This window comes from Rhipicephalus microplus, chromosome 7 (assembly GCF_043290135.1).
Source record: "Rhipicephalus microplus isolate Deutch F79 chromosome 7, USDA_Rmic, whole genome shotgun sequence".
Lineage (NCBI taxonomy): Eukaryota > Metazoa > Arthropoda > Arachnida > Ixodida > Ixodidae > Rhipicephalus > Rhipicephalus microplus.
The window spans coordinates 84,109,362-84,135,146 of NC_134706.1; the positions used below are offsets into that span (position 1 = coordinate 84,109,362).

The following is a 25,785-nucleotide window of genomic DNA, read 5'->3' on the forward strand; positions in this document are numbered from 1 at the left end:
TTTTCGTATGGCTGAAGAGCTGAAATAACTGCGTCATATGACACGTATGGCGGGAGGCGGAATACGCTGACTTGCACACTTGGCACCCTGACTGCTTCAACTTGTACCTGGTGACCTTGAAATTTGAAATCTGGTTTACCATCAACTTGGTTGATTGTGCAGTGAACCGAGCCGCATCTAGAAACTTAGAAGCTGCGAGGTGTTGCAAAAACAGCTCCCCTTCTTTCCCCGTGACGCCTTCGAGAACATCGATGATCTTGTCGACGGACGCCGTTCCCTCCGGGACTGTGATGTTAAAGCAGTGCTCCTTGAAGGGAAGTGCCGCATGCCTTGAGGCCATCCTCGCTCGTCCCGGCAGGGGCCGAGGACGATGGGATCAGGCCTCAAGGTAGCTGGCTGGCTAAGTCGCGAGTGAACACCCGGCAGTGACGCCGCCGGAACACTGGTCGCGTTGAAGACTGGGACGGCGAAAGGATCACATCACAAAATGACGGATCGTTTCCATCGCGCGCCTAACGAGTTGAATGTCGACACTTTTTTAGGTCACATGGTGCTCCAAGTGCGTCTTAGTGTTACTAATTTTTCTTAGTAAGCTTCTGATTGGAAGCAAAGTTCTCTGGAGATTATGTCACCCATGCTCCTTTGTGCGTTGTTGCATAGGGAACAACTATCATTTAATATGATACTAACGTAGCATGTACATTAACATACCAAAGCCACTTGATGTTCAAGTGGGCATTACCAGAAAAAAGCATGTTTCTGTCATCTCGGCTGTGGCAAAAGATGGCTTCACCTCTGCTTGCAAGGCATTCCGGCAGCTTCCATTGCAGCAATTTTTCATTAGTCCTCTTTGGTTGCGAGTGACGCTCCTTGTAAATGCGAAGCATTTCTTAGCAAACTTAGGTGACATTGGGCGTATCTATCTATCTATCTATCTATCTATCTATCTATCTATCTATCTATCTATCTATCTATCTATCTATCTATCTATCTATCTATCTATCTATCTATCTATCTATCTATCTATCTATCTATCTATCTATCTATCTATCTATCTATCTATCTATCTATATATCTATCTATCTATCTATCTATCTATCTATCTATCTATCTATCTATCTATCTATCTATCTATCTATCTATCTATCTATCCATCTTTCTATCTATCTATCTATCTATCTATCTATCTATCTATCTATCTATCTATCTATCTATCTATCTATCTATCTATCTATCTGTCTGTCTGCCTGTCTGTCTATCTATCTATCTATCTATCTATCTATCTATCTATCTATCTATCTATCTATCTATCTATCTATCTATCTATCTATCTATCTATCTAGCGGCCTGTGACCTTTAGCTATTTTAGTCGTTTCGAAGATGGTATCGATACAAAACTTTGTATGCCATAAAATGACTATGAAGAGCATATTTGACTAGTCATAACATGAAAATCGTGAGATGTATGTCATGAATGTCATAATTTACATTTCATGGTGCTGCAACTTTTGCGGTGGTTTCGTTCACATGGGATGTTGCAAAACTGGTATGGTATGGCATGATTGCATGGAGAATACAAGCGACAGACACCAACACGAAAATGATATGCGTAATTTTTTGTTACGTGACGTCAATGGATGAAGAAATATATGACTGCTGCAAGCATGATAATCCCGGCACGCGCGTCATGTAGGAATATGACATATCTCGCTCATAGTGTGCTCACGGCCGTTTCGCTAGCTCCACATATACTAAGTCTGGTATCACGTGACTTGAATATATGACGAAGGTAAACGACCTATCCATACATAATTCACATGACACGGACTTCATGTACGGCATTATTTACCTCCACCTCGTAACGTTGTGCTAATTTTAGAAGGACAAGTAGTGAAGACTTCTCATTAGTGCTTCGCATATCATCGATTCCCACTGGACGTGGTATCTGAAATTTTTTTTGTCCTTCTTCACTCTCTGTATTATTTTTAGGCGTGTAGAATTGTCCGTCTTTATGATGTGTCATCCAGACCAGAAAAAAGCACCACAAAGTGACATAGTTTCAAAACCTGGGTTTCGCTATGTAGTTACTTTGGTCGCTTTCGATGCAGTTCACTTCCTGCACAATGCACTCACACAGTAATGATGTACCCAGCGTGCCAAAATGTAGGACTATCTGCTATCATCAGCCAGTTTCTTTGATACAGAGCATGAAGTTGCATTAATACCCACCTTGAGGGGCCTACAAGTATACAGTGTTCGCTGTCTTGGACGCATATTTCTGAACGAGGCATGTAGTAATTCCCATTTCTGCATTCACACTTGCTGCCAAGAAGATGACAATTACTTTCTCCATTTGGACATTGGCACTTGGCGCATCCACTCTTTGCAACGCCACTGCATGAGGAATAAGGTTAAAACTTGCAATATTTGATTACGCAAGTACGGGATGTACAACTGAAAACAGAGTGGTTAAGGAAAAGTGACATTGGGTCGCAAGAAATGAAGGGTTATACAAAAAAATAAGGCTACATGAAAACAATACATTAGGTCATATACCAATGCATTGTCATTCATATTCTTTAAGGAAATATGGTCCGCCTCGGTAGAACAGTGGCAATGGTGCTCAAAGCTGACCCAAAGGTCGAGGTTTTGATTCCGGCCGCGGTGTTCACATTTGGACCAAAGCGAAATGGTAGAGGCCCGTCTACTGTGCGATGGAAGTGAACAGAAAAGAACACCAGATGGTCACAATTTCCGGAGCCCTCCACCATGACGTCTCTCATCAAGAAATCGAGAAAGAGAAACACCGCGAAAAACAAGAGACCGAAGAAATACACATACAGGGCGCTGACTTACAACAAAAACTTTATTCTTCAAACCACGCATATATACCTATGCAGTGGAACAAAAAAGAAGAAACAAGAGTGACAGCCGGTAAAAAAAATCATAAAATCATTCTCATTGCTCATTCAATCAACCAGATAAAAAGAAAGCTTCCATTTCTGAGAGGGCAACCGAAGGCCTACTCACGCAGGCGTTCTCAGTCAAGCATTCTTCAAGGCCTCCGGTATTTCACAGGTAAGCTGGTCCCAATGACGCTTGATAACCGTTTATGACTGAAGATAAGGAGTACACCCACAATTTCGCTCATGAATGCCTATATGGCCAGCACCGTCGAGGAGACGCTGTAAGCTTTTTCTTCAGACGCTCATTCAGCCATCGCCCAGTTGGTCCTACGTTGTTTACCACAAGACAACTCCATGGAATACACCACGCCATGAACGCATAGAACCAACTTATTCCGGTGCTTCGTTGGGCAGGTGGTGGTCTCCCTAGCTCCTGGGTCGATGGCTCTACACATGCTAGCCAGCTTCTCCGAGGCACAAAAAAAAACACAACCAAGCCGCCACATCTGCCGGCTATCTTCTTTAGGTTGTGGGATACGCCGTGTATGTAAGATATGACAGCGTACCTCTTATTTTGCGGTCTAACTTCGCGAGTTAAAGCAGGCGACCCAGGACTCAATTTTTTAGCAAACATTCAGCCACAGTGGTCATCACGCGACGCTGGCTTTCTGCATTGGTGAGGCGTTCTACCTGCATATAAAACTGGCCTCAATCTTGTAGTAGCACGACTTCCCCATAACGTGGGCGAAGCAGGCCTTCGCTACAGCTCTTTTGAAAACTTTTTACAACCGTTTCTGTTAAGCAAGTTCTGTATTTCCTAAAGGTATAATATTTTTTTACTAACATTTGATAAAAAAATTGATTTGTCGTTTTTGAAAATGACCCATAAAAAATAAAGCTATAGTGAGCCAATTTAGTCCGTCTTTAAGGAAAAAAGATAATGTTTCACTTGCTAAGGTTAAGACCATGGCGAAAAAAACTCCCTGAAAAGCTAAACCTTGATGTACTTACTAAAATGTTTGATGCCGGAAAAAAACTCAGTTTGTAAATATTCTTCAATCACAAAACCCACAAAGTGGGTTGTATTTTTCGCGTTATAGCTTCTGAGGCCAACACGTGGCAAATGTTGATAGCGAAGTTTCTTCAGAGCAAGTTGAAGTGTCAGAAATCGATTATCCCTTTCTTGTCAAGAATTCACAAGACGCCATTGCATATTTTAATGATAATCACTTTGTTGGCTTCCCGTCTTGTTCGGTAGACACTGAGGATCTTCATTACTCTTTGCATCACAGTGAGCTTCTCATTTGTATCCTTGATTGCATTGAATACTTTGGTGTTATTGCCTATCAGAACATGACGGGTATTTCTGTGGATGGCTTCACGGAACTGCTGGACTTTTACCGTAGGTCTACCAATGCACCTTGGGATAATCCTGCTTATTTGCAACGAAAAGCCGTTTGCATCGGCTCGGGATTGGTACCCGTATTGAGTGATTTATTTTTGGCTAGCCTTGATTGCATGGTTCAGGAATGCTTAACTGAGTTGAATTTTGCGAAAGAGTTTCGCTAGGTTGACGATTTCCTTGTATTCTTTGAAGCTGGTACTTCAGCTGTAGGTATATCAATGAACAGTGTTCTAGACGTTTCTCGTGCGTGTATGTCAACTCTTGCTTTAACTCATGAAGTTCCTGATGAGGAAACAATCCGCTTCCTGAATTTGACTCTTACTGTAGAATATGACCATGTTTCTTGGCAGTATGCCACACGCGATAGTAATACTTTGCTACCAAAGTTTGAGTCGGCCAACTCTGAAGTTGTAAAAAGGGCTCTAGCGAAGGGCTGCTTCACCCACGCTTTGGGGAACTCGTGCTACTACAAGATCCAGGCCAGTTTTATTATGCAGGTAGAACGCCTTCCCATTGCAGAATACCCGTGACACGTGATGACCACTGTGGCTCAACGTTTGCTCAAAGAACAATAATGAGTACAGGGTTGCCTGCTCAGAATCACAAAAGTAGACCGCAAAGAAAGAAGTGCTCTATTATTCCTTACATCCATGGCGTGGCCCACAATATAGAGAGGGTAGCCGGCAGATATGACGTCGAGGTAGTTTTTTGTGCCCCAGAGAAGCAGGCTAGCATGTGTAGGGTCAAAAACTCATAAGATAGGAAGACCACCACCTGCCCAACTAAGCATTGTAATTAGTTGGTTCCATGCCTTCATGGCATGGTGTATTCCATACCATTGTTCTGTGGTAAACTATACATAGGACATACTGGGTAATGTCTGAAAGAGCGCCTCAAGGAACACGCTTACAGCGTTCGCTCGGTGGTGTCAGGTCACCGAGGCATTCATTGCCAAGATTGTGGGTGCACGACTGACCTTAAGTCATGTGCTGTTATGAAGCTCCCTCGGGACCAGCTTACCCATAAAACACTCGAAGCCTTGGAGATTGCTAGACTGGGGCATGCATGCGTGAGTAGGCCTTGTACCGCCTTTAGCGTCAAGAGTCCTACGGACGTGAATCACATCGGCTCCAGCTCACGTTCATTTTCAAAATTTTCTTCCTGGCAACCTGTTGCAGTGATGGGAACTTGTTCCTAGCATCACCAGTGTCAAGCCTATACCAGACTTCAACCTGTGAGTGTGCTTTTAAACGTCTTAACGCTTTCAAAAGTTCTTAGGTGGTGTCCACCTCGCTAACCCTAACAAGCAGGGGACGCGGCTTGGACAGAACGCCGCCCCGCTCTAGAGCTGATGGCCAGTGGCTCTGCGAGTGTCGCAGCCGACGAGAACCCCTCATTGCTCTCTCGCTCCATGGACCACATGATGGATATGCAGACCAGCCAAGACGCCAATAGGCAGGCTAGCAATGAGCACAACGCACATCCATGGATCACTATTACCAAGAGAGCGAACAAACGCCGACAGCTGCAACCCCATACCGTACCGACTCAACAGCTGCCCAGCACGCCATCTGAGCCCACTCTACGCCAGAGCCGGCCTAAGATGCGTCTACCAAGACTCCCACTGCTCCTAGCCGAGGACTACAAGCTAGCAATCCGTCTCCATGGTGGATTAAATGTGAGCAAGGTAAGCCCCAAGACGTTACTTCTCGCCGTAGCTCATGCAGCAAATATACGCAGTGTGAAGCCTGGTATCAGCTTACTCAGCTTGCTCTCTGTAGTATACAAGCTATTTACAAAGTTAATTGCTAACAGAGTAAAGAAAACATTAGAATTCAATCAACCAAAGGAACAAGCAGGATTTCGAACAGGCTACTCAACAATTGACCACATTCATACTATCAATCAGGTAATAGAGAAATGCTCAGAGTATAACCAACCCCTATACATAGCCTTCATAGATTACAAGAAAGCGTTTGATTCAGTAGAAATATCAGCCGTCATGCAAACACTGCGGAATCAGGGCGTAGATGAAGTATATATAAACATTCTGGAAGAAATCTACAGGGGATCAACTGCTACCATAGTGCTTCATAAAGAAAGCAACAGAATACCAATCAAGAAGGGTGTAAGGCAGGGGGACACAATTTCCCCAATGCTATTTACCGCGTGCTTACAGGAGGTTTTCAGAAGCCTAGAATGGGAACAGTTAGGGATAAGAGTCAATGGAGAATACCTTAGTAACCTGCGCTTCGCCGATGACATTGCATTGCTGAGTAACTCGGGGGACGAATTGCAACTCATGATTACGGAGCTAGACAAGGAGAGCAGAAAGGTGGGTCTTAAAATTAATCTGCAGAAAACGAAAGTAATGTACAACAACCTCGGCAAGGAGCAGCGCTTCGAGATAGGTAATAGTGCACTTGAAGTTGTAAAAAACTATATCTACTTAGGGCAGGTAATAACCGCAGAGCCGAACCACGAGACTGAAGTAACTAGAAGAATAAGAATGGGGTGGAGCACATTTGGCAAGCACTCTCAAATTATGACAGGTAGTTTGCCACTATCCCTCAAGAGGAAGGTATATAACAGCTGTATCTTGCCGGTACTTAGCTACGGAGCAGAAACCTGGAGACTTACAAAGAGGGTTCAGCTTAAATTGAGGACGACACAGCGAGCAATGGAAAGAAAAATGGTAGGTGTAACCTTAAGAGACAAGAAGAGAGCAGAGTGGATTAGGGAACAAACGGGGGTTAAGGATATCATAGCTGAAATCAAGAAGAAGAAATGGACATGGGCAGGGCATGTAGCGCGTAGACAGGATAACCGCTGGTCATTAAGGGTAACTGACTGGATTCCCAGAGAAGGGAAGCGGGTTAGGGGGAGACAGAAGGTTAGGTGGGCAGATGAGATTAAGAAGTTTGCGGGTATAAATTGGCAGCAGCAAGCACAGGACCGGGTTAACTGGCGGAACATGGGAGAGGCCTTTGTCCTGCAGTGGACGTAGTCAGGCTGATGATGATGATGATGATGATGACCTCATTTGAACACATCGCCTCTACATTTGGACAAATCACCAAAATAGAGTGCACACAGCAACCAACGACATCACCTCTTACGGTATGGCGCCTGATAATTTGTGCAAAGGTGTGGTCAACGGAATGGGCCACGAAATCACACCAGACGACTTCCTGACAGAAGTTGAAGTACCGGGCTGAGGTCCTTACGTGCAGAAACCTCGGTGACTCCCGAGCAACAGTGCTCACACTCTGTGGCAAGCGGGTCCGTTTCTTCGTCAACGCGTATGGACAGGCTCTTCGCTGCTACCTCTACAAACGAACTGTTTACCACTCTAGAAAGTGCAACAAAAGAGGACACCACGAAGATGTGTGCCCACAGCCTCCTGATACACCAAAATGTCGAGTGTGCGGGGATTCACTATCACCTAACAACCACGAGTGCTGCCCTTCTTCCAAGGTTTGCGGTGGCAACCACCCAACGGCTGCCAAACCATGCCCAAAGCGGTTTTTGCAACCAGTCAACCGACGCAAACCACCCTGGTCAGCTACTCCCATCAAGAAGGCGCAGTCACCATCCCCCAGCCCCGGACGGTAGAGAAGTGCGTCCGGGTGTGCAGCCAGGCGAAGGAGCCGTTCCAGGGATAAGTCGGGGCGCAAACAAGGAAACTAGCCATCGCGGAACGGTTTCGCTAGCCAGCAGAGATCTCAAGGCTGGCCCATGGACGTGACAACGCATCATCATGGTTAGCAAAGCGGTTCCCACAAGAAAGCATAAATGGTAAGCTGGGAAGGGCAGTTTCCTCCTCTCCCTTCCTCGCCACATCAGTCCCAGCCCCTCACACAAACATCAACGCAGCAAATAACACCACAACCCATGTCAGTGGACACTCAGCTTCACCGTGACATGCCGCCAACTACGGCACGATCCGACTATTGCACACGAGAGGCGATGAACGAAATGGCTTTTTCTTTAAGGAACGAATTCGTAGCTATGATGCAGGTAGAAATGCAGAAAATGAAGGATAGCATTACGGCTGAACTAACAGCTCCACTCCAACAATTGATCCAGCAGGCCCTGCAACCTGCTGTCCGCCAGATTGTAACGGATGTTAAAATGCGGATATCGGCTGCACTTGGACAACTTCATATTGCGCCATCTGCATCAAAACGCACCATGTATCCGACACGTGAAGCACAGCGACCGCATCCTTACATACGCCCTTCCCGTTTACTATCACCCCGCCGCGGTGGTCTAGTGGCTAAGGTACTTGGCTGCTGATCTGTAGGTCGCGGGATCAAATCTCGGCGGCGGCGGCTGCATTTCCGATAGAGGCGGAAATGTTGTAGGCTCGTGGGCTCAGATTTGGGTGCACGGTAAAGAACCCCAGGTGGTCGAAATTTCCGGCTGCCCTCCACTACGGTGTCTCTCATAATCGTATGGTGGTTTTGGGACGTTAAACCCCACACATCAATCATCATCATGAATCAATCCCGTTTCCTATCACCGACCCGAAAAAGCATTCCCACAGCCGCAGCTGCTGCAGTTCCGCTTCCTACCGCCCTCCACCAAGATTTCGTACAGTCTGAAATGCTCCCGGGTACTACCGAGGCCCCGCAATTTCATGATCATGGCGAGAAACCGTGGGGCAACGCGTGACACGCCTCAACTCCTACGTGTATGGCAAGGGAATTGCAGGGGGTATCGTGGAAAACGCGGGGCTCTAATGTAATTCATTGCGACGCAGCGGATTACTCCCGATGTCTTAGCGTTACAAGAAGTACTATGTACTCCTACGCTTCCAGGTTACACCACATACACGGACGTAACGAAAAATACACCACATCGCACAGCTACATTAGCTTCTAAGCATGTCACTGTCATATAACACACCCTTCAAAGCCACTCCGTCTCGCACGTACTGCTAGAATTAGTCCCGAGCTCTCGTTATAGTAGGAGCCTGTATGTGCTTAACGTTTACAGTGCACCTAACGCCAGGAACGATGACTTGGGTCATCGATTTGCACAACTATGCAAGTTGGGTAAACACGTAGTTATTGTAGGATATTTCAATGCCCCCCATCCAGCTTGGGGCTACGCAACAGAAACGCCTGATAGCCGACGACTCGCACGGGTTCTCGCGAGTCATCGCATGACCCTGCTGACGGAACCTGATCAACCCACACGCCTAGGCAATAGTGTCAGCAGGGACACATACCCCGACCTCACAATTATCAAGGGGGTTGGTCACCATTCTTGGTTCAACCTCATGGTGAATCTAGGCAGTGATCACCATAGACTAACTACTGAGCTCCAAGTAGCAGCCACGCGTGCCACAGAGCGCATCCTAAAACTAACAAATTGGGATGTATTTAGGCGTAGTCGTACAATAACTACCCATCAGGACTCTCCCTCCCTAAATGCTTGAATATTACTAATTCAGTGTGATTTTCAAACAGCTACCAAACTCATCGCTGCGACGACAGAAACGCCAGATGTGGACCGGCATCTGCTGCATCTCTGGAATGCCCACAGAGGCTTGACACGGTGGTGGCAGCGGCAGAAACATAACCAAAAACTTCGTCTCTGAATCGCCCAACTAGCTACTGTGGCACATAACTATGTGAACATGATGACTAGCAACAATTGGCATAACTTTTGCGATCGACTAAATGGCTCACTAAGTACACCTCGAACGTGGCGTATACTCCGTGCTATCTTAAATCCCACGCAGACAAAATCACACGCTGCTAACGCAATCCGCACCATTCTCCACAATTCAGGGCTTGACGATACCACTCTGCTGCACACTTTGAAGCAACACTATGTATCCACGAGCCCCCGTCCCGCCTACCGTGATTATCCTCACGTACACGATACGCCTCTAGATGAGAACATTAGAGAAGCAGAGGTTAGGGCAGCTTTGCAAAGCATTATGCGTAACACCGCACCCGGGACACACGGGATTACGTACACACTTCTGCGTAATTTAGATGACCAGCTCATCGAATATTTAACCGCTTTTTACAATGAACATTGGAACAACAGCAAGTTATCACAGGAGTGGCGACACGCAGAAATCACACTTATTCCAAAGCCTGGCAAGCCGCTCTCCCTCTAGAATCTTCGCCCTATATCTTTAACTTCATGTGTAGCTAAACTCTTTGAACGCGTAGTCCTCTTTTGACTACAACCATTTCTTGAAGACAATCACTTTTTTTCCTGATACAATATTCGACTACCGTCCTGGTATTTCTACACAGGACGTATTATTACCGCTTAAAGGGCCACTCACAAGGTTTGACAATTTTGAGCTGACAAGCACAATGTGTACACGAGGCGTTCATGATCACGTCTGCCAAATTTTGCAATGCTACGCGCCGCGGAAATGGGTCAAATTTTAAGATGAACGCTGCTCCCCCTCCCCTCTGCCGGCGCACGCCTAGAGAATGAGGGCATGACGTGGGCGTATGAATGGCCCTACGTACACGGCAATGCAGTGACGTTGGTCATCTGCGTAGACGACTCTGCTCTGACGTTGTCAGCAGTATACCACGTGATGTGGCAAAAATTATTTAAGACAACATGCCTAGTTCATGTATTTCTTGCTTCAAAAGATTCATAAAACCTGAAATAAATAATGAGACGCAATAAAAAATTGTGTGCGCTTTTTTTTCATTTCTCCCCGCGAAATGCTATGAGATGCGGGGCTAATGTGCCAGCGTTTCGCATGCATTCGTGTCCCCGTGGTCAGTGCATTGAGCAGACGACTGCCATGGAACGCTTCTACGCGTTCGCGCACTCATTGTGCTCATCTATTCTACCACGTCTAAGCCAGCATTTCCAAAGCATCCCGCAGAAACAGGCAGAAGGCCTCAAAATAACGCTGGTCAACAAAGTAACGCTGCTCGCGTGCTCGGGGGTTGGACTTGTTTGGGCACGTTATGCGTACGTCACCTCATGGTTGGGTGCTGGAGAGGGTGGGGATAAGATTTGGCTTGCAAAGGCTACGCGGAGGAGTGGCAAGGGTTTCGAGCTCTCCTCCTCTCATCCTCGTTTCACGCCGCTTCAAAAAACCTGTTTTATCCGCTCGTGATGAACCGATCCGAGCAATTTTTGTGGCAAAATGTTCCTCATTGGACAACCAACAACTTCCACTGTCTAACTAAAATTCGGTATGGGGCCTGGTGTGTGGCCCTTTAAGGAGGACGTGTTCGATAGACCCACTTCAAACCAGGTCCGAGTTATTCTGGCCCTGGATCTGAAGGGTGCTTTTTACAACATCTCCCACGACCTTATTTTTGACAATCTCACTTCATCTCAGTGTGGCTCACGTATCTACAATTACGTCAGGTTCTTTTTTTCTGACTGCACGGCCACTATTGGAATCGGAGACCTCCGGTCAGACGTCATTCCTCTCGCAGGCAGAGGAACACCACAGGGCTCGGTTCTTTCATCCACTTTGTTCGACGTTGCTATGGCTCAACTCCCTTCTCTTTTACAACAGTTTCCCAACCTTCAGCATGCAATCTATGCAGATGACATTACAATTTGGACAACCAAAGGATCAGACGGAACCATTCAGGACGCCCTACAAGAAGCTGTGTCTCTGGTACAAGACTGTGCTGCTGCCGGCAGCCTTATGTGCTCAGTGGATAAATCGGATTTGTTATTGGTATACAAGCGGCGCCACAACACCGCTGATTCTCCTGACATTTCGCTGTTTCTTGATAGCCGTCCTATCCATCTGGTAACACGAATTTACATTTTAGCCCTCTACCTTCAGTCCGACGGCAAGGCCTCGCACACTACACACCTTCTGGCTCAGCAGATAACTAAAATTACACACATGATCCAACGCATCACCAATCACCGAAGAGGCCTCTGTGAGAAGGATGTCCTCCGCTTAGTACAAGCACTCATGGTTAGTCGGCTCACCTATCATCTTTCCTTTTACAATCTCACGCTAGCTCAAATAAAAAAGATGGACATCCTTCTACAGACAGCTGTGAAGGTGGCTGTCGGCTTTCCTCCACATGCATCTACACAACGCTTCTTTCAACTAGGAGTGCACAACACCATAACTGAACTCATAGAGGCCCAGCACAACAGTGAGCTTCAACGGCTCAGGCAGACCCGCCAGGGCTGCGCCATCCTGTCTCGTCTTGGCTACCCGATTCCCCAAAAACCCACACAAATACCGCGACATAAACTTGCTTCTACTGTCAATCACTCATCAAAGTGCCTTCGATTCCCCACAATATGAATCCCTCCCGCTACGCCGGTCGTCGACGTGCCCGAGTTCAGGCTATGACACGCGTCTTTGGTGAGGGTACAACAGACTTACACGTCATTTACACTGATGCGGCACGCTACCCAGAGAAATCAGCCATGTGTTTAGCCGTGATACACAGATGCTTTTGCGGCGTCTGGCACATTTCGCACTGCAGACAGTGGTCTGGCAGAGGAGGGAGCTCTCGCTCTGGCAATTGTTCACGCTAGGGCATTGTCACATGACTCTCCTGTCACTATTTTAACATATTCACAAGCTGCTTGCCGTACTTTCGCTCAAGGACTTGTGGCTGCACATACACACAATATCATTTGTTTTGTTTCACCGTCCGCATTACGTCCTGTGCGTATCATCTGGACTCCTGGACGCGCCTCTCTCCATGGTAATGGACACGTTCATGCAGTTGCCCGAGAGCTGACTGGCCAGGCTCCGTTGGACGAGATGTCCAATCAAGACGATGCATCGACAGAACCACTAAACTACAAGGCTACGCTGGAGTACTACCGACAGAGCCGTTATACGTATCCTCCCCCTCATCCTTCACTTAACAGAGCAGATGCCGTCGCTTGGCAGCAACTACAGACCAATTCATTTCCTTGCTTTTATATGCTAAATCACTTTCATCTGACTCTCTACCCCTCCTACTGCCCCTTCTGTAAATCTGTACCAACAGTGTACCACTCCACGTAAGAATGCTCTGCCCCACAGGGTGTTCTTCCCATTCCCAACTCCACCCTTTCCTCTTGGGAGTTTGCACTGCTCAGCTTACGCCGGCAGGAACAGCAGCTGGTCCAGTGGGCTCACAGGGTCGCGCAAGGTAATGGAGCCCTAGACTGAGGGCCCCACCCAAGGAAGGCTCATTGTGTATTTGTTAATAATAAAAGTTTATTATCTCTCTGAGTGGGCCTTCGGTTGCCCTATCAGAAAAGGATGTTTTCTTTTGGACAATTGATTGCACGTGCTATGAGAATGATTTTATGGTCTTTTTTTTACCGGCTATCACTTTTGCTTCTTTTTTTTATTCCACTTCATAGTTAGATGTGCGTGGTTTGAAGAATAAAGTTTTTTTTGTACGCCAGCGCCCTATATGTGTACTTTTTTGTTTGGTTTCTCGTTGTCGTGCTGCTCCTTTTTCTCGATGTGGTACCAACACGCTCAAGCAACCACTTTGGTCTCTAATAAACATATCGTGGTTTTTGGGTCATAAAACCCCACATAATATCATATTAGGGTTACGCAGAAATCATCATTGTAATAATGTCCCTTAAAGGGCCTTTAGACAGCCTTCGAGAAGGCGAACAGCTAGCATTTTGTTTCATCCCAACGTTGCCTGTCTTTGTGGCACAATTCGTGACACTAGCAGGTAGTTCACGCGAAGTCGGGATCAAATTCGCTCTCGATTTGTCGGTATACGAGAGACATATATGGTGAAAAGTCTGGTTTGTTTACCACGCAGTCACATGGACGTTCTATTTTGTCTTGGATGGCTATGTGTGCGATAAATTAATTTCACTTCGTTTTGAGCGTTTGCGACTGCACGAACGTAGGGAGCAGCATGTAAAGAAAAAGCGCAAAATCTGGGCTGGGGCAACGCTTAGTGCTAACATTCCAATGTTTTATCAAGGAAGAACTGTCGAGGAGGAGATAGCGGCTGTACGAAACGTATAATGAAGGCGAAAAAAAAACTACTGTCTCGCCTTCGTACTTTCGGTTGGGCTTAGGGGCAGTTTATTGTAGTCCTACGTAAAGTCCTTGCTGAGTGAGCTTTTCGATTTACCATTTCGGTACTGTCACTGTTCACATTTTCCCACGGAACTATAGGAAGCTCTCACTCCCACATTATAGCAAGTTCTTTTTTTCACCAATTCATAAAGTCTGTGAGAAACCTGGCCGGGCATAATAGGTGGTAAGTCAGGTTCTGCCAAAATGAGAACGTGGCGGTCGTTCTGAGTGAACGTGCTCAAGGTTCGTTCCGACTGGAACACATTGTTATTATTCGTGTATATATTCATTTACGTCTTTACAAAGAAAGCACAGAACCATCTTTTTGTGAATGGGCTAATGAGGGAAGTAATAGAGGAAACAGACCCCCACGTATTTGTATCCTTCTGTGGGCTTGGTTTATGAAATTATACTTAGTTCTGATTGGGTTTACGTCGTCCAAACTAGGCGTCGTTTGAACGTCAGAATAAGGGAACAACTTTTCACTCCAGCAGCACGTTTTCTCGCACACAGTCATACCTGCTCTATTGAAGCGGGGTTTTTAGGCGTTTCTATTTCTGCCAAAAGCTGAGATGCTCTGGCCCGGGAAATAATGGAATCACTTTAGATAAGAAACGAAGGCGACTCGTGGGTAAGCGACGCATCAGTGGTTTTGAGAATGCTTGAGTTGTTCTTCGTTGCCTGAGTAGGAATGGCTTTCCCATGATCTCTTAATTCGATGCGTAGTAATTACGCAAGGCAGTGCTGTTTGCACATGTTCGGTGCGGTGAATATAATTTGTGCCTTTCTTCTGAGACTAAATCAGTGGCGAGTGATGCTGTTACTTTGAGCTTCTTCGTTCTTTCTGTGTTGTTTTAGAACTATTGAATATACTATCTTTATGATGCACCAACTATAGCCCAGCAAGATGCACTTCTAAGCGAGCTAGATACCAATGCGCGATTTTGCTGGATAAAGTTGCCTTAGTTGTATTCTATCCAGTTCACTTGATGCACTCTTCACACAGTATGGCTGAAAGCACCGTACCAAATGTAGGACTATCTGCTGTCGTTCCCCGCCGTGGTGGTCTAGTAGCTAAGGTACTCGGCTGCTGACCCGCAGGTCGCGGTTGTGAATCTCGGCTGGGGTGGCTCCATTTTCCGTGGAAGCGAAAATGCTGTCGGCTCGTGTGCCGAGATTTTGTTTCACGGCAAAGAATCCGAGGTGGTCGAAATTCACCGAGTCATTCACTATGTAGGGCGTCTAATATAATAAAATGGTGGTTCTGGAACGTTAAAACCCATAAATAAATGAATTATGCGCTACCATATCAGCCTTTAAAAAAAGCGCGAAGTTGCATTGGTACTGACCCTGAAAGGTGGCCAAGCTTACAGTCTTCTATTTTTCGGACGCATATGTTGGAAGCAGGCTTGTAGAAATGCCCATTTCTGCATTCGCACTTGCTGCCAAGCAGACGACAATTGCTCTCTCAATTTGGACATTGGCATATTGCGCATCCACGACTCAAAAGAGGACTGTAAAAACACTAAGCTTTAAAATTTTAATAATTTATTATAGAAAGTACAAAATGTAAAACAAGTAGCAGAACTGCAGGAGGGGTGACACTGGGCTTCATGCAAAGAAAAACTATAGAGAACAAGGCAGCGTGAAAACATTACTCTGGGGCAACCCGAGTGCGGCACAATCACACAAATTTAAAAAGGGTATATTTTGGTTGGTTTATAAAAAAAATGCTAATGTATATATATGTGCCCCGCCGTGGTGGTCTAGTGGCCAAGGTACTCGGCTGCTGACCCGCAGGTCACGGGATCAAGTCGCGGCTGCAGCGGCTGCACTTTCGATGGAGGCGGAAATGTTGTAGGCCCTCGTGCTCAGAATTGGGTGCACGTTAAAGAATCCCAGGTGGTCGAAATTTCCGGAGCCCTCCACTACGGCGTCTCTCATAATCATGTGGTGGTTTTGGGACGTTACACCTTACATATCCAGCAAGCTCTTTCTGTTTGAATTCACTAGCCATTAGAAGTGAAGCTGTTGACACCCTAGAAGCTCGGGACCTTTCGTTATCAAAACGTGGCTTTGTACTACTTCCTTTGCCTTTTCTGTGCCCAACCTGCAGCGCCTTTTCGAGGCTCTCCACCTTGTTTTTGAGAAAACACCGCAAACTCGCAGTGCACAAGCTATCCTCTTTTTTTTCTCTGCAGAGCGATGTTTGTGATATTCTACCACTAGTTCACCTGGCAGCATTTGCAGAAGTGCAGAGGCGAGCATTGCTGCGTAGCTGTCGGTCTGGACTCCAAGTGTCGTGAATGCGGCAATACTCCACTGCTTGTGGTCATAGAGGCGACGTATAACTCTTACCTTGTGCCCACTTCGTACAGTTGGCAGGTCGAGCAACTGCGTAAGATGCTCCTGAATGACTTCATCTGTGCATCCTAAACGCTCCCTCAAAAGCTCGATGACCGTATTATTGTTGGCTGCGGTCGCTTGTATACCGGCCAACGCCACTGCTGCCCTCCCAGAAAGCGCCGAGTGCAAATACGAAAACTTCTCTCCGTCCGAAAACTGTGGCTATGGCTCAGCTGCGGGAGGTGCAGGGTTTGATCCCCAGTGCCGGCCGGCCACCCACTGGTAGCTGAGCTGGGTACAGGCGGGCTTCGAGGGGCTCGCCCCAGTGGTGAAGCTTACTCTGCCCGGAGGGACACCCAACACGTTGCGCGGGGACCCGGCTCTCCGTCCGAAAGAGCGCCGTTGCCGTGTATGGCTTGCTGGTACTGCTCCCAGAAAGGCTGCCACTCCGTGGCGGCGCCGCTAAATCACTGCAGCTCGAGCTTCGGCACTTCACCTTTGAGCCGTTGGCTCTCAGGTTCCCGTCGCGAGAGGCCCGAGACGCCACCGCTGCTGTAATGGCGTTCGCTCGTTGAGCTCCAGCTTGTTGGTTGAGCCTTGCGACGCAGGCTACTATTCTGTCGTTGTACGCGATTGTACGTGCGTAGTTCTCGTCGACTTCTTTGTCTGGCACAAGTGGCTCGACAGCAGCGTCCACCTCGTTAAGCTGTGTTAGGAGGGCGCCGAGTCTTGCTGACAGCACGTTTAGTGTCACTTCATCTGCTTGTGCTTCTAGCGATGAATCTGCTTCGGATATCAATTTCATCGCTTGGCTTCTCAAAGCGCTTCGTTTTTTCCTAAGTCGCTCCATCGTATCTTGTTCATTACGTTGCTTTCAGCAGCATGGATGTGGCGTCGTTAGGTCCCGTTGCTAGAACCGTGAAGTCCGAGGGGGTTGTACCTTCAAAGATCGTTGAGTTGACGGTAAAGTCTGTCGGAATGCCGACGCCTGATGGCCTCTTTGTATTGCTGAACCGATGGTGGCTTCAGTATCCGGGTTCCGGAACGAAAAATATCAAAACTATTGAGAGAAGAAAGAGGCGCCACACGCCATCGTTGATGCTTTTGAAAGACTGACTGTTTATTGCGTTGAGAAAGACAGTGCTAAGAGGTTTAGATTACATGGTTGCCAGAGGACTATTGAAAACAAGCTGATAGGAGAGTTTACAGCCCTAAAGGGGGCGGTGCACGAAAGAGCGCGGAGCGAGTACGAATGCAAAGACGCTAGCGCAAGAGACACGAGTCGTGCTGGTTTGAAATCTTCCGCTTTGCCTGCGCACTGTCGTTCTTACTCCTGTGAGGGGAGGTTCTTAAGCGTTTCTCTTATTGCGAAAAGGTGAGATGCTCCAGCCGGAGATATAATTGAAGCGTTTTGGAAAAAGAAGGCAGGTGACTCGTGCATCAGTGGCACATAGGTGGTTTCGCGCCTGTCTGAGTGGCTGTTTTGCTCTTCATTGCTTAAGTAGATATGCCTTTTTCATGACCTCGTGTTTTCATGTGTAGTGATCACGTAAGGCAGTGCTATTCACAAGTGTTCGGTGCAGCATAAATATTTTCTGCCTTTGTCCTGCGAAGGTTGCGAGAGACAGTCCTAGTTTTTCTTCGTTCTTCGTATGGTGTCTTAGGCGTCTAGAATTTTTTCTCATTCATCATCATCATCAACATCATCAGCTTTACTACGTCCACTGCAGGACAAACGCCTCTCTCATGTTCTGCTAATTAACCCGGTTTTTTTTTCATTATAATGCACCAACTGTCGAGCAAAATGTATTTCTAAGAGAGCTTGTTGCTGAGACAGGACTTTTGCTAGATTCAGGTCACCGCAGTTGAATTAGATCCTGTTCACTTGCTGCACTCTTCATTGCACAGTAATGATGCACCCTTCCGAAAAAACATCGCTTTATCCCGTATGCTAAATCTAGCCATATCAACTAAATAGTAAAATTGCATTGTACTCACCTTAAGGGGCTGCCAAGTATACAGTCATCTTTGTCTTGGACACACTGGTTTGAACCAGGCATGTAGTACTTCCCATCGATGCAATTGCACTTGTTGCCGAAAAGATGACAATTGTTTCCTCCATCTGGACATCGGCACTTCGCGCATCCCTCACTTGGAAAATCACTGTAGGAACAATAAACTTTGAAATTCCATTGTATGATTACAGAAAGTACACGATATATACATCAGAGCGTAGAGCTGTAGGTGAGTCGTACGTAAGGAAAGGTTATGCAAAAGAAGCCAGCATGGAAACATCAAACCGGGTCATTTACCAAAGCACCGTCGTCTTTTTTTGAATGGTATCCGGAATCATGCTTAGTGAAAATTTTCTTTCAAAAGCCCTTAAAGTACCTCTACAATGCGAAGAACGAGCTTATCATTCTATCCTAACGCTTCCTGTTTATGTGACGATATTCGTGACTCCAGATGGTTTTTCCCATGACGTGAAGCTAATATGCTATCGCGGTTGATCGGTGTACAATCGACAGCTTTTGCGAATAGTCTCCCTTTTTGCTTTGCCGTGACGGCGCATGCACGTTCTTCCTTGTCTCGCATGACAATTGTACGGGAAAAAACTGATTTCACTTCGTTTACTGCATCTGTGACTGGGCAAGAGAATTTAGCAGCGTATAAAGAAAATAAAGTGGAAAATTGTGGCTGACTCAACGACTAGTGTTGATATTTCACGTGTTTTATGAAGGAATGATGTGTCGAGTGGAGATAGCGCTTGCACGAAGGGTAATGAGGGTGAGAAGAAAAGTGCTGTCTTCACTCTAAACCTAGCGATGTTTAGGAAACCTTTCATGTAGTTATACGTAAGGCCCTTGTTGAGTGAGATTTATGTTTCTGCTTTTGTGGCAAAAATAAAGAGATGCTGTGCGAACGCACCCACGTTTCAGCACGTGAATTATTTTATAATACGCAAAATGTGTCAAAACTCAGGCAGAGCATGCTGTGTGGTATTCAAGGTGGGGTGAAAATGAGAAGGTGGCGGCCATTTCGGATGGACGTTCTGAGATTTTGTTTGAACTGAGACAGGGTAATACTATGTCAGTATCTATTTACGTCTCAGTTAAAAAACGGCGTGACCATCTCTTTCTGTTGAAACAAGCGAGATAACAAAGTAAGCTTCTTGGAGGAATACGCTTCGATGTATGTGGATAGCTCTGTGGGCGTCGTGTATAAAATTCTACTTAGTTATGATCAGCTGTACACCGGCCAAACTGGCCGGTGTTTGAACATCAGAGGGAGCGAACACGAACGGTTCGGCAGCACATTTTCTTACACACTGTCGATCGTGTTCTTGGGTGAGGTGAGATTTTCAAGCGTATCACTTCTTGCCAAAGCGAAGATGCTTTTTCCGGGCAAAAGCAAAACATGGAGGGTAACCAGGTTGTAGCCGGTTTGCTACCCTACATTGGGTGAGAGAGAAAGGGGAGAAAAAGAGTGGAGTAGGCACAATCATGAACACGTGATACGCGCACACACGTCAGCGTTCACCGCTTACACTTCGACACTCACAACTGCAGCTTGTTGGACACTGAAGTTCCTCAGCAGTTGCATAAAAGTAGACTAGAGTTCAAGATGTTTCCAAAAGGCTTGCAAGAACTGGTTCCAAGGAACCCAAACCACGCTGTATGCATTCAGCTGTGGGTGTTGTCATTTCAGTGAGAAGAGTGTGCATCCTCGTGATGAGAGACCTCAATAAAGGCACGACTGGTCGTTCGTGGTCGTGAAAATTATCTGCGGCTGATTATATACCATGAGGGGCATTCGGCACCGGCTCTTTATGAGTGCACATTTGGGGTAGTGAGGGCGACGCGACATCCGCGGCCGCTTTCGAAGTCTCTGTACCTTTTTGGCAGGCATGTAGAGTTTTCTGTTTTTAGGATTCACCAACTACTCTAGAGAAAAGCGTTTCTAAGCGAGCTAGTTACCAAGACATGAATCTACCTATATTGAAGTCACCTTAGTTGCATTCGATCCTGTTCACTTTCTGCACTGTTTACTGCACAGTAATGATGCACCTTTCGACAAAATACGTTACTCTATTCCGTACACTCAACCTGGCCATTTCAAATAAAGCGTGAAATTTCATCGCTACTCACCTGTCTGGACTTTTAACTATACAGTCGTCCTTGTCTTGAACGCATTGGTTTGAACCAGGCATGTAGTACTTCCCATCGATGCAATTGCACTTGTTGCCGAGGAGATGACAATTGTTTCCTCCACCTGGACATCGGCACTTCGCGCATCCCTCACTTGGAAAATCACTGTAGGAACAATAAACTTTGAACTTCCATTGTATGACTACAGAAAGTACACGATATACATCAGAGCGTAGAGCTTTAGGTGAGTCGTACGTAAGGAAAGCTTATGCAAAAGAAGCCAGCATGGACACATCAAACCGGGTCATTTACCAAAGCACCGTCGTCTTTTTTTGAATGGTATCCGGAATCATGCTTAGTGAAAATGTTCTTTCAAAAGCCCTTAAGCTACCTCTACAATGCGAAGAACGAGCTTATCATTCTATCCTAACGCTTCCTGTTTATGTGGCGATATTCGTGACTCCAGATGGTTTTTCCCGTGACGTGAAGCTAATATGCTATCGCGGTTGATCGGTGTACAATAGACAGCTTTTGCGAATAGTCTCCCTTTTTGCTTTGCCGTGACGGCGCATGCACGTTCTTCCTTGTCTCGCATGACAATTGTACGGGAAAAAACTGGTTTCACTTCCTTTACTGCATCTGTGACTGGGCAAGAGAATTTAGCAGCGTATAAAGAAAATAAAGTGGAAAATTGTGGCTGACTCAACACCTACTGTTGATATTTCGCATGTTTTATGAATGAATAATGTGTCGAGTGGAGATAGCGCTTGCACGAAGGGTAATGAGGGTGAGAAGAAAAGTGCTGTCTTCACTCTAAACCTAGGAATGTTTAGGAAACCTTTCATGTAGTTATACGTAAGGCCCTTGTTGAGTGAGATTTATGTTTCTGCTTTTGTGGCAAAATTAAAGAGATGCTGTGCCAACGCACCCACGTTTCAGCTAGTGAATTATTCTATAATACGCAAAGTGTGTCAAAACTCAGGCAGAACATGCTGTGTGGTATTCAAGGTGAGGTGAAAATGAGAAGGTGGCGGCCGTTTCGGATGGACGTTCTGAGATTTTGTTTGGACTGAGACAGGGTAATACTATGCCACTATCTATTTACGTCTCAGTTAAAAACGGCGTGACCATCTCTTTCTGTTGAAACAAGCGAGATAACAAAGTAAGCTTCTTGGAGGAATACGCTTCGATGTATGTGGATAGCTCTCAGGGCGTGGTTTATAAAATTCCACTTAGTTATGATCAGGTGTACATCGGCCAAACTGGCCGGTGTTTGAACGTCAGAGGGAGCGAACACGAACGGTTTGACAGCACATTTTCTTACACACTGTCGATCGTGTTCTTGGGTGAGGCGACCTTTTCAAGCGTATCACTTCTTGCCAAAGCGAAGATGCTTTTTCCGGGAGAACGCAAAACATGGAGGGTAACCAGGTTTTACCCGGTTTGCTACCCTACATTGGGTGAGAGAAAAAGGGGAGAAAAGAGTGGAGTAGGGAAAATCATGAACACGTGATACGCGCACACACGTCAGCGTTCACCGCTTACACTTCGACACTCATAACTGCAGCTTGAAGTTCCTCAGCAGTTGCATAAAAGTAGACTAGAATTCAAGATGTTCCCAAAAGGCTTGCAAGAACTGGGGCCGGATTCACAAAACTTACTTACGAAAACATTTTTGCGCAAGAGAAATTTTGTTGCGTAAGTCGATTCACGAAACGAAAAAACCTCGTAAGAGGCCATCGTTGTCACATCGGCCGCTGCAAATAAAGTGCGCTGTGACTGGCCGGAAACATGTCAGCGTTGGTGATCCAGTTGCTATATTTGCTTACGTCACCGAAAAGTGCTCGTAAGTGGGTTCACGAAGTGAAATTGTGCGTAAAAACAGTATGGATGAGAGAAAATCCTAAGAGTGGTCCGGACCACTCGTAGGAACATTGTGGCTACTTAGAACTCTGCTGCCGCGGTGGTATACTTTGGTGCCCTGGCTGGTTTTGAGTTAATTCACGCCCATTAAGGGCTGCCTGATGACTGCTGGTGCGTTTTTATTTCTTTCGGCGCTTTGAGCTTCGCGTGTTGTTTCCCTTGTACGCAGTTGATGGTGTTGACAACCACCGTCGTCGAATAAGTTCGAAGTCGCAGTAATTGAAGAATTCTATTGGGCGTCAATGGCATAAAACTACGCATCTAAAGATTTGTGGTTGGATGAAAACCAATGTGATACGTGAATGGTCGGTGCATTCGAACGCGGCATGGCATAGAATCAACCGTATTTGTTATGTTGTTGTGTTGCGCCCCATCTCATCCAATTAAAAGTGCGACTCGAAATCCTTGCCTCATTGGTGGAAATTACCACCAAAGAGGTTAATGGGAGCACATTCTTTGCACGCTATTGGAAATAAAAATGAGAGGAAGTTTTCAATGAGTGGTTCATAAAGTTTGTGCTCTAGGGTACTTTCAATGGCTCTAACTGTCCAATGGTTGCGATCTCTGAAATACAGCTGTTGATGCACTTTGGGACGATCTGGAACAAAGCGTACTTTGTAAACCAAAGCGTATTAGGGGTGCGCGTGATTACGCATGGAACTACAAACAAATCATGCATCTTCACCTTCACTGTTCAGACACCGACATGAACCGTGATAATATGGCAAGCAATCGGAATGAAATGACCCTAGTAACTTTGTATGACACCGAAAATATGCAAACCCTCACGATTCTGGAGCAAACCTTGGCTGAATTCATCCCTACGTCAATTACCAGCCATTTAACATGGCGCACGAACATCATTCAAAGGTAGAGCGAGCCATTGACATGTATTTTGTGCGACGCAGCGACCACTTGACATGAGAATAATAGCGTTGCGAAGGCGAATCCCCTGTCGCATGCTCTGATCGAAGCAGACAACAAACGCGAGCAGCCGACGGCTTGGCCGACAGGCACAGCTTGTGATTGGTTGTCAAGCAATACCCTCTACATCAGCTCACTCCGTGACGTTGCCAAAACTCTTCTTTCATCTGGCACGCCTGTCCTGTTCGTCATATCACCCCCCTCGCACATAAGAGAAAATTTTGTCACGCCGTGAAAATAGTGCAAGTACTTTCTAAGAGCTCTCTTATGTGCTGCGCAGTTGTCGAAAACAACATGGCGTCGTGAACAGCATATCGGTCGGTGCGACTTTCAGCAAACGCTTCTCGCACGAGTTACTTCAGCATTTGACCGGATGTGTTGTAATTACAGCAGCTCTTTCGGTGCGTGTAAGCAGTGCGGAAAACTGTGGCAGTGCAATGGTGTACGGTGAAGCGCAGCGAAGCCTGTGCGTCGGTGTGGTTATCAAGCGGGGATCGGCGTCGATGTATCGACGGCAACTAGCACTCGGGAGGCCTGCAATGTGTGTTTGTGTGCCGGTAACAGTTCGTTCGTTTGACTTTCCAGTCTCTCAGTTTGGTGCTGTGCGACATTTGGGATTGACAGCGTTTTGACACGTTACTTGAGTGACCCCAAGTACGTACGGAAACGTATGAACTACGCGCTCGGTTCTTGCTTCGCCACTAGTTAGCCCGTACGCTTCTATTTACTTGAGAGCAATGTACTGTTCGGGAGTGAAACGATGTTCGTTGTGAACAGTGGTGCTGTGTTGACGTTCCAAGACTTGTGAACAAGCTGTGCTCGTGTGACCGAAAATTGAAAGACAGCGTTGATAACTGTTTTGCCCTGCGAAGTCGTGGTGGGGCAGTTTGGCGCTTTTGTTTGTTAAGTCGTCACTTCTCCTTTTTGTGATAACCATAGTCCTAGCGCTGTGATGTGATCAACCAAAACTGCGAGATGCTACTTTCTGTTGTGGATCGTGTTACTTTGGAAGCGCGCCTAGACTGTTCTTCGGTAACAAATTGAGAGTTCTATGTGGTAGCGAGAGCCCGTGAACGTCAAGCTTCCCTCCAGCCCCCCAAAAAAGCAAAGATTTCACCGGTGCCTTGCTTTGGATGAAGTTGTAGGCCAATATCGCCTAACTACAGGTTTCCGAGTTCGTCCGGCCATCGTTTTGCACGGCACTAAAGCTTTGACAACAGCCAGTCATGGCCAGTTCTTACACTTTATCATGGACGTGCACGCCTGGCCAGCCCTTCATTGCTGTCATTGGCAGCTTCCAGTCTGCAGATGCCCTTTGCCTGTTGGCCGTACTTGGTTCCTTATGACACCGACGGCTACTAAATGCTGCCATCGGTGAGTTCACCTTGCAGAACTAAATTTCACCGGTACTATAATTCACGCAGTTCTATAACGTGTGCAAGTTTTTAAGCCCATCAGATGTAATGTTTCTCTATGGTAAGTTGAAGCATGAAAAATTTAATACTACTGTTATATACATACATATATTATGGAGCAAATACGTAAAAAGTTTTTTGTGATTTGATACAAGTGAGCTCTTGTTTGATTATGAGGTTGGGCCTGTAGATTGACCACGTTTGATAGTTGGAAAGTTAATGTGAATTTATTTTTCAGGAGCCAGGTTGCACTTAAAAAATTTATGTTATTTTGGAAAATTAGTTCTATAGATGATTACCACTGTGGTAGTACTATACTTCAGTAGGACATATATATTGCGGTACGTATATTTTACATGAGGCTTCAGTTTATTTCAAAGTGATTATAGCAGATTTTGGTCACTTTAACGAAGTGATAGCTTCCTCAAATAAGTATTAGAAGTGAGTGCTTTTAATGATTGTTTTTAAATATCTCGTTTTTGGCTCTTCACAGATCGCAGAGATTGGCTTGTTAAGGTCCTGTGATGCATCGGTTGAACATTCTGGCACATCAATCCTCATCATTACTTGGAGCACCTGTACAAAAATAGGAAGGACGCGTTCTCCCTAACTATGCAAGCCTATGTCACTGCTGGGACTGTTATCATTCAGCGGATGGGGCGTGGAAGCATGCATGGCAGCCTCA

General features: G+C 46.1%; 1 protein-coding gene across 3 annotated transcripts in view; it reads right to left on the reverse strand.

The window, feature by feature from the left end:
* LOC119179859 (kielin/chordin-like protein) overlaps positions 1 to 25,785 on the reverse strand; it is a 204,853-nt gene that overhangs the window by 69,181 nt on the left and 109,887 nt on the right. For all 3 annotated transcript variants that reach the window (XM_075869387.1, XM_075869386.1, XM_075869385.1), the window contains exons 8-10: positions 20,839 to 21,003; positions 18,689 to 18,853; positions 2,230 to 2,394 (exon numbers count right to left, since the gene is read on the reverse strand). In XM_075869387.1, coding sequence (XP_075725502.1) covers positions 2,230 to 2,394; positions 18,689 to 18,853; positions 20,839 to 21,003 — 495 coding nt within the window. The remainder of the gene's footprint in view (positions 1 to 2,229; positions 2,395 to 18,688; positions 18,854 to 20,838; positions 21,004 to 25,785) is intronic.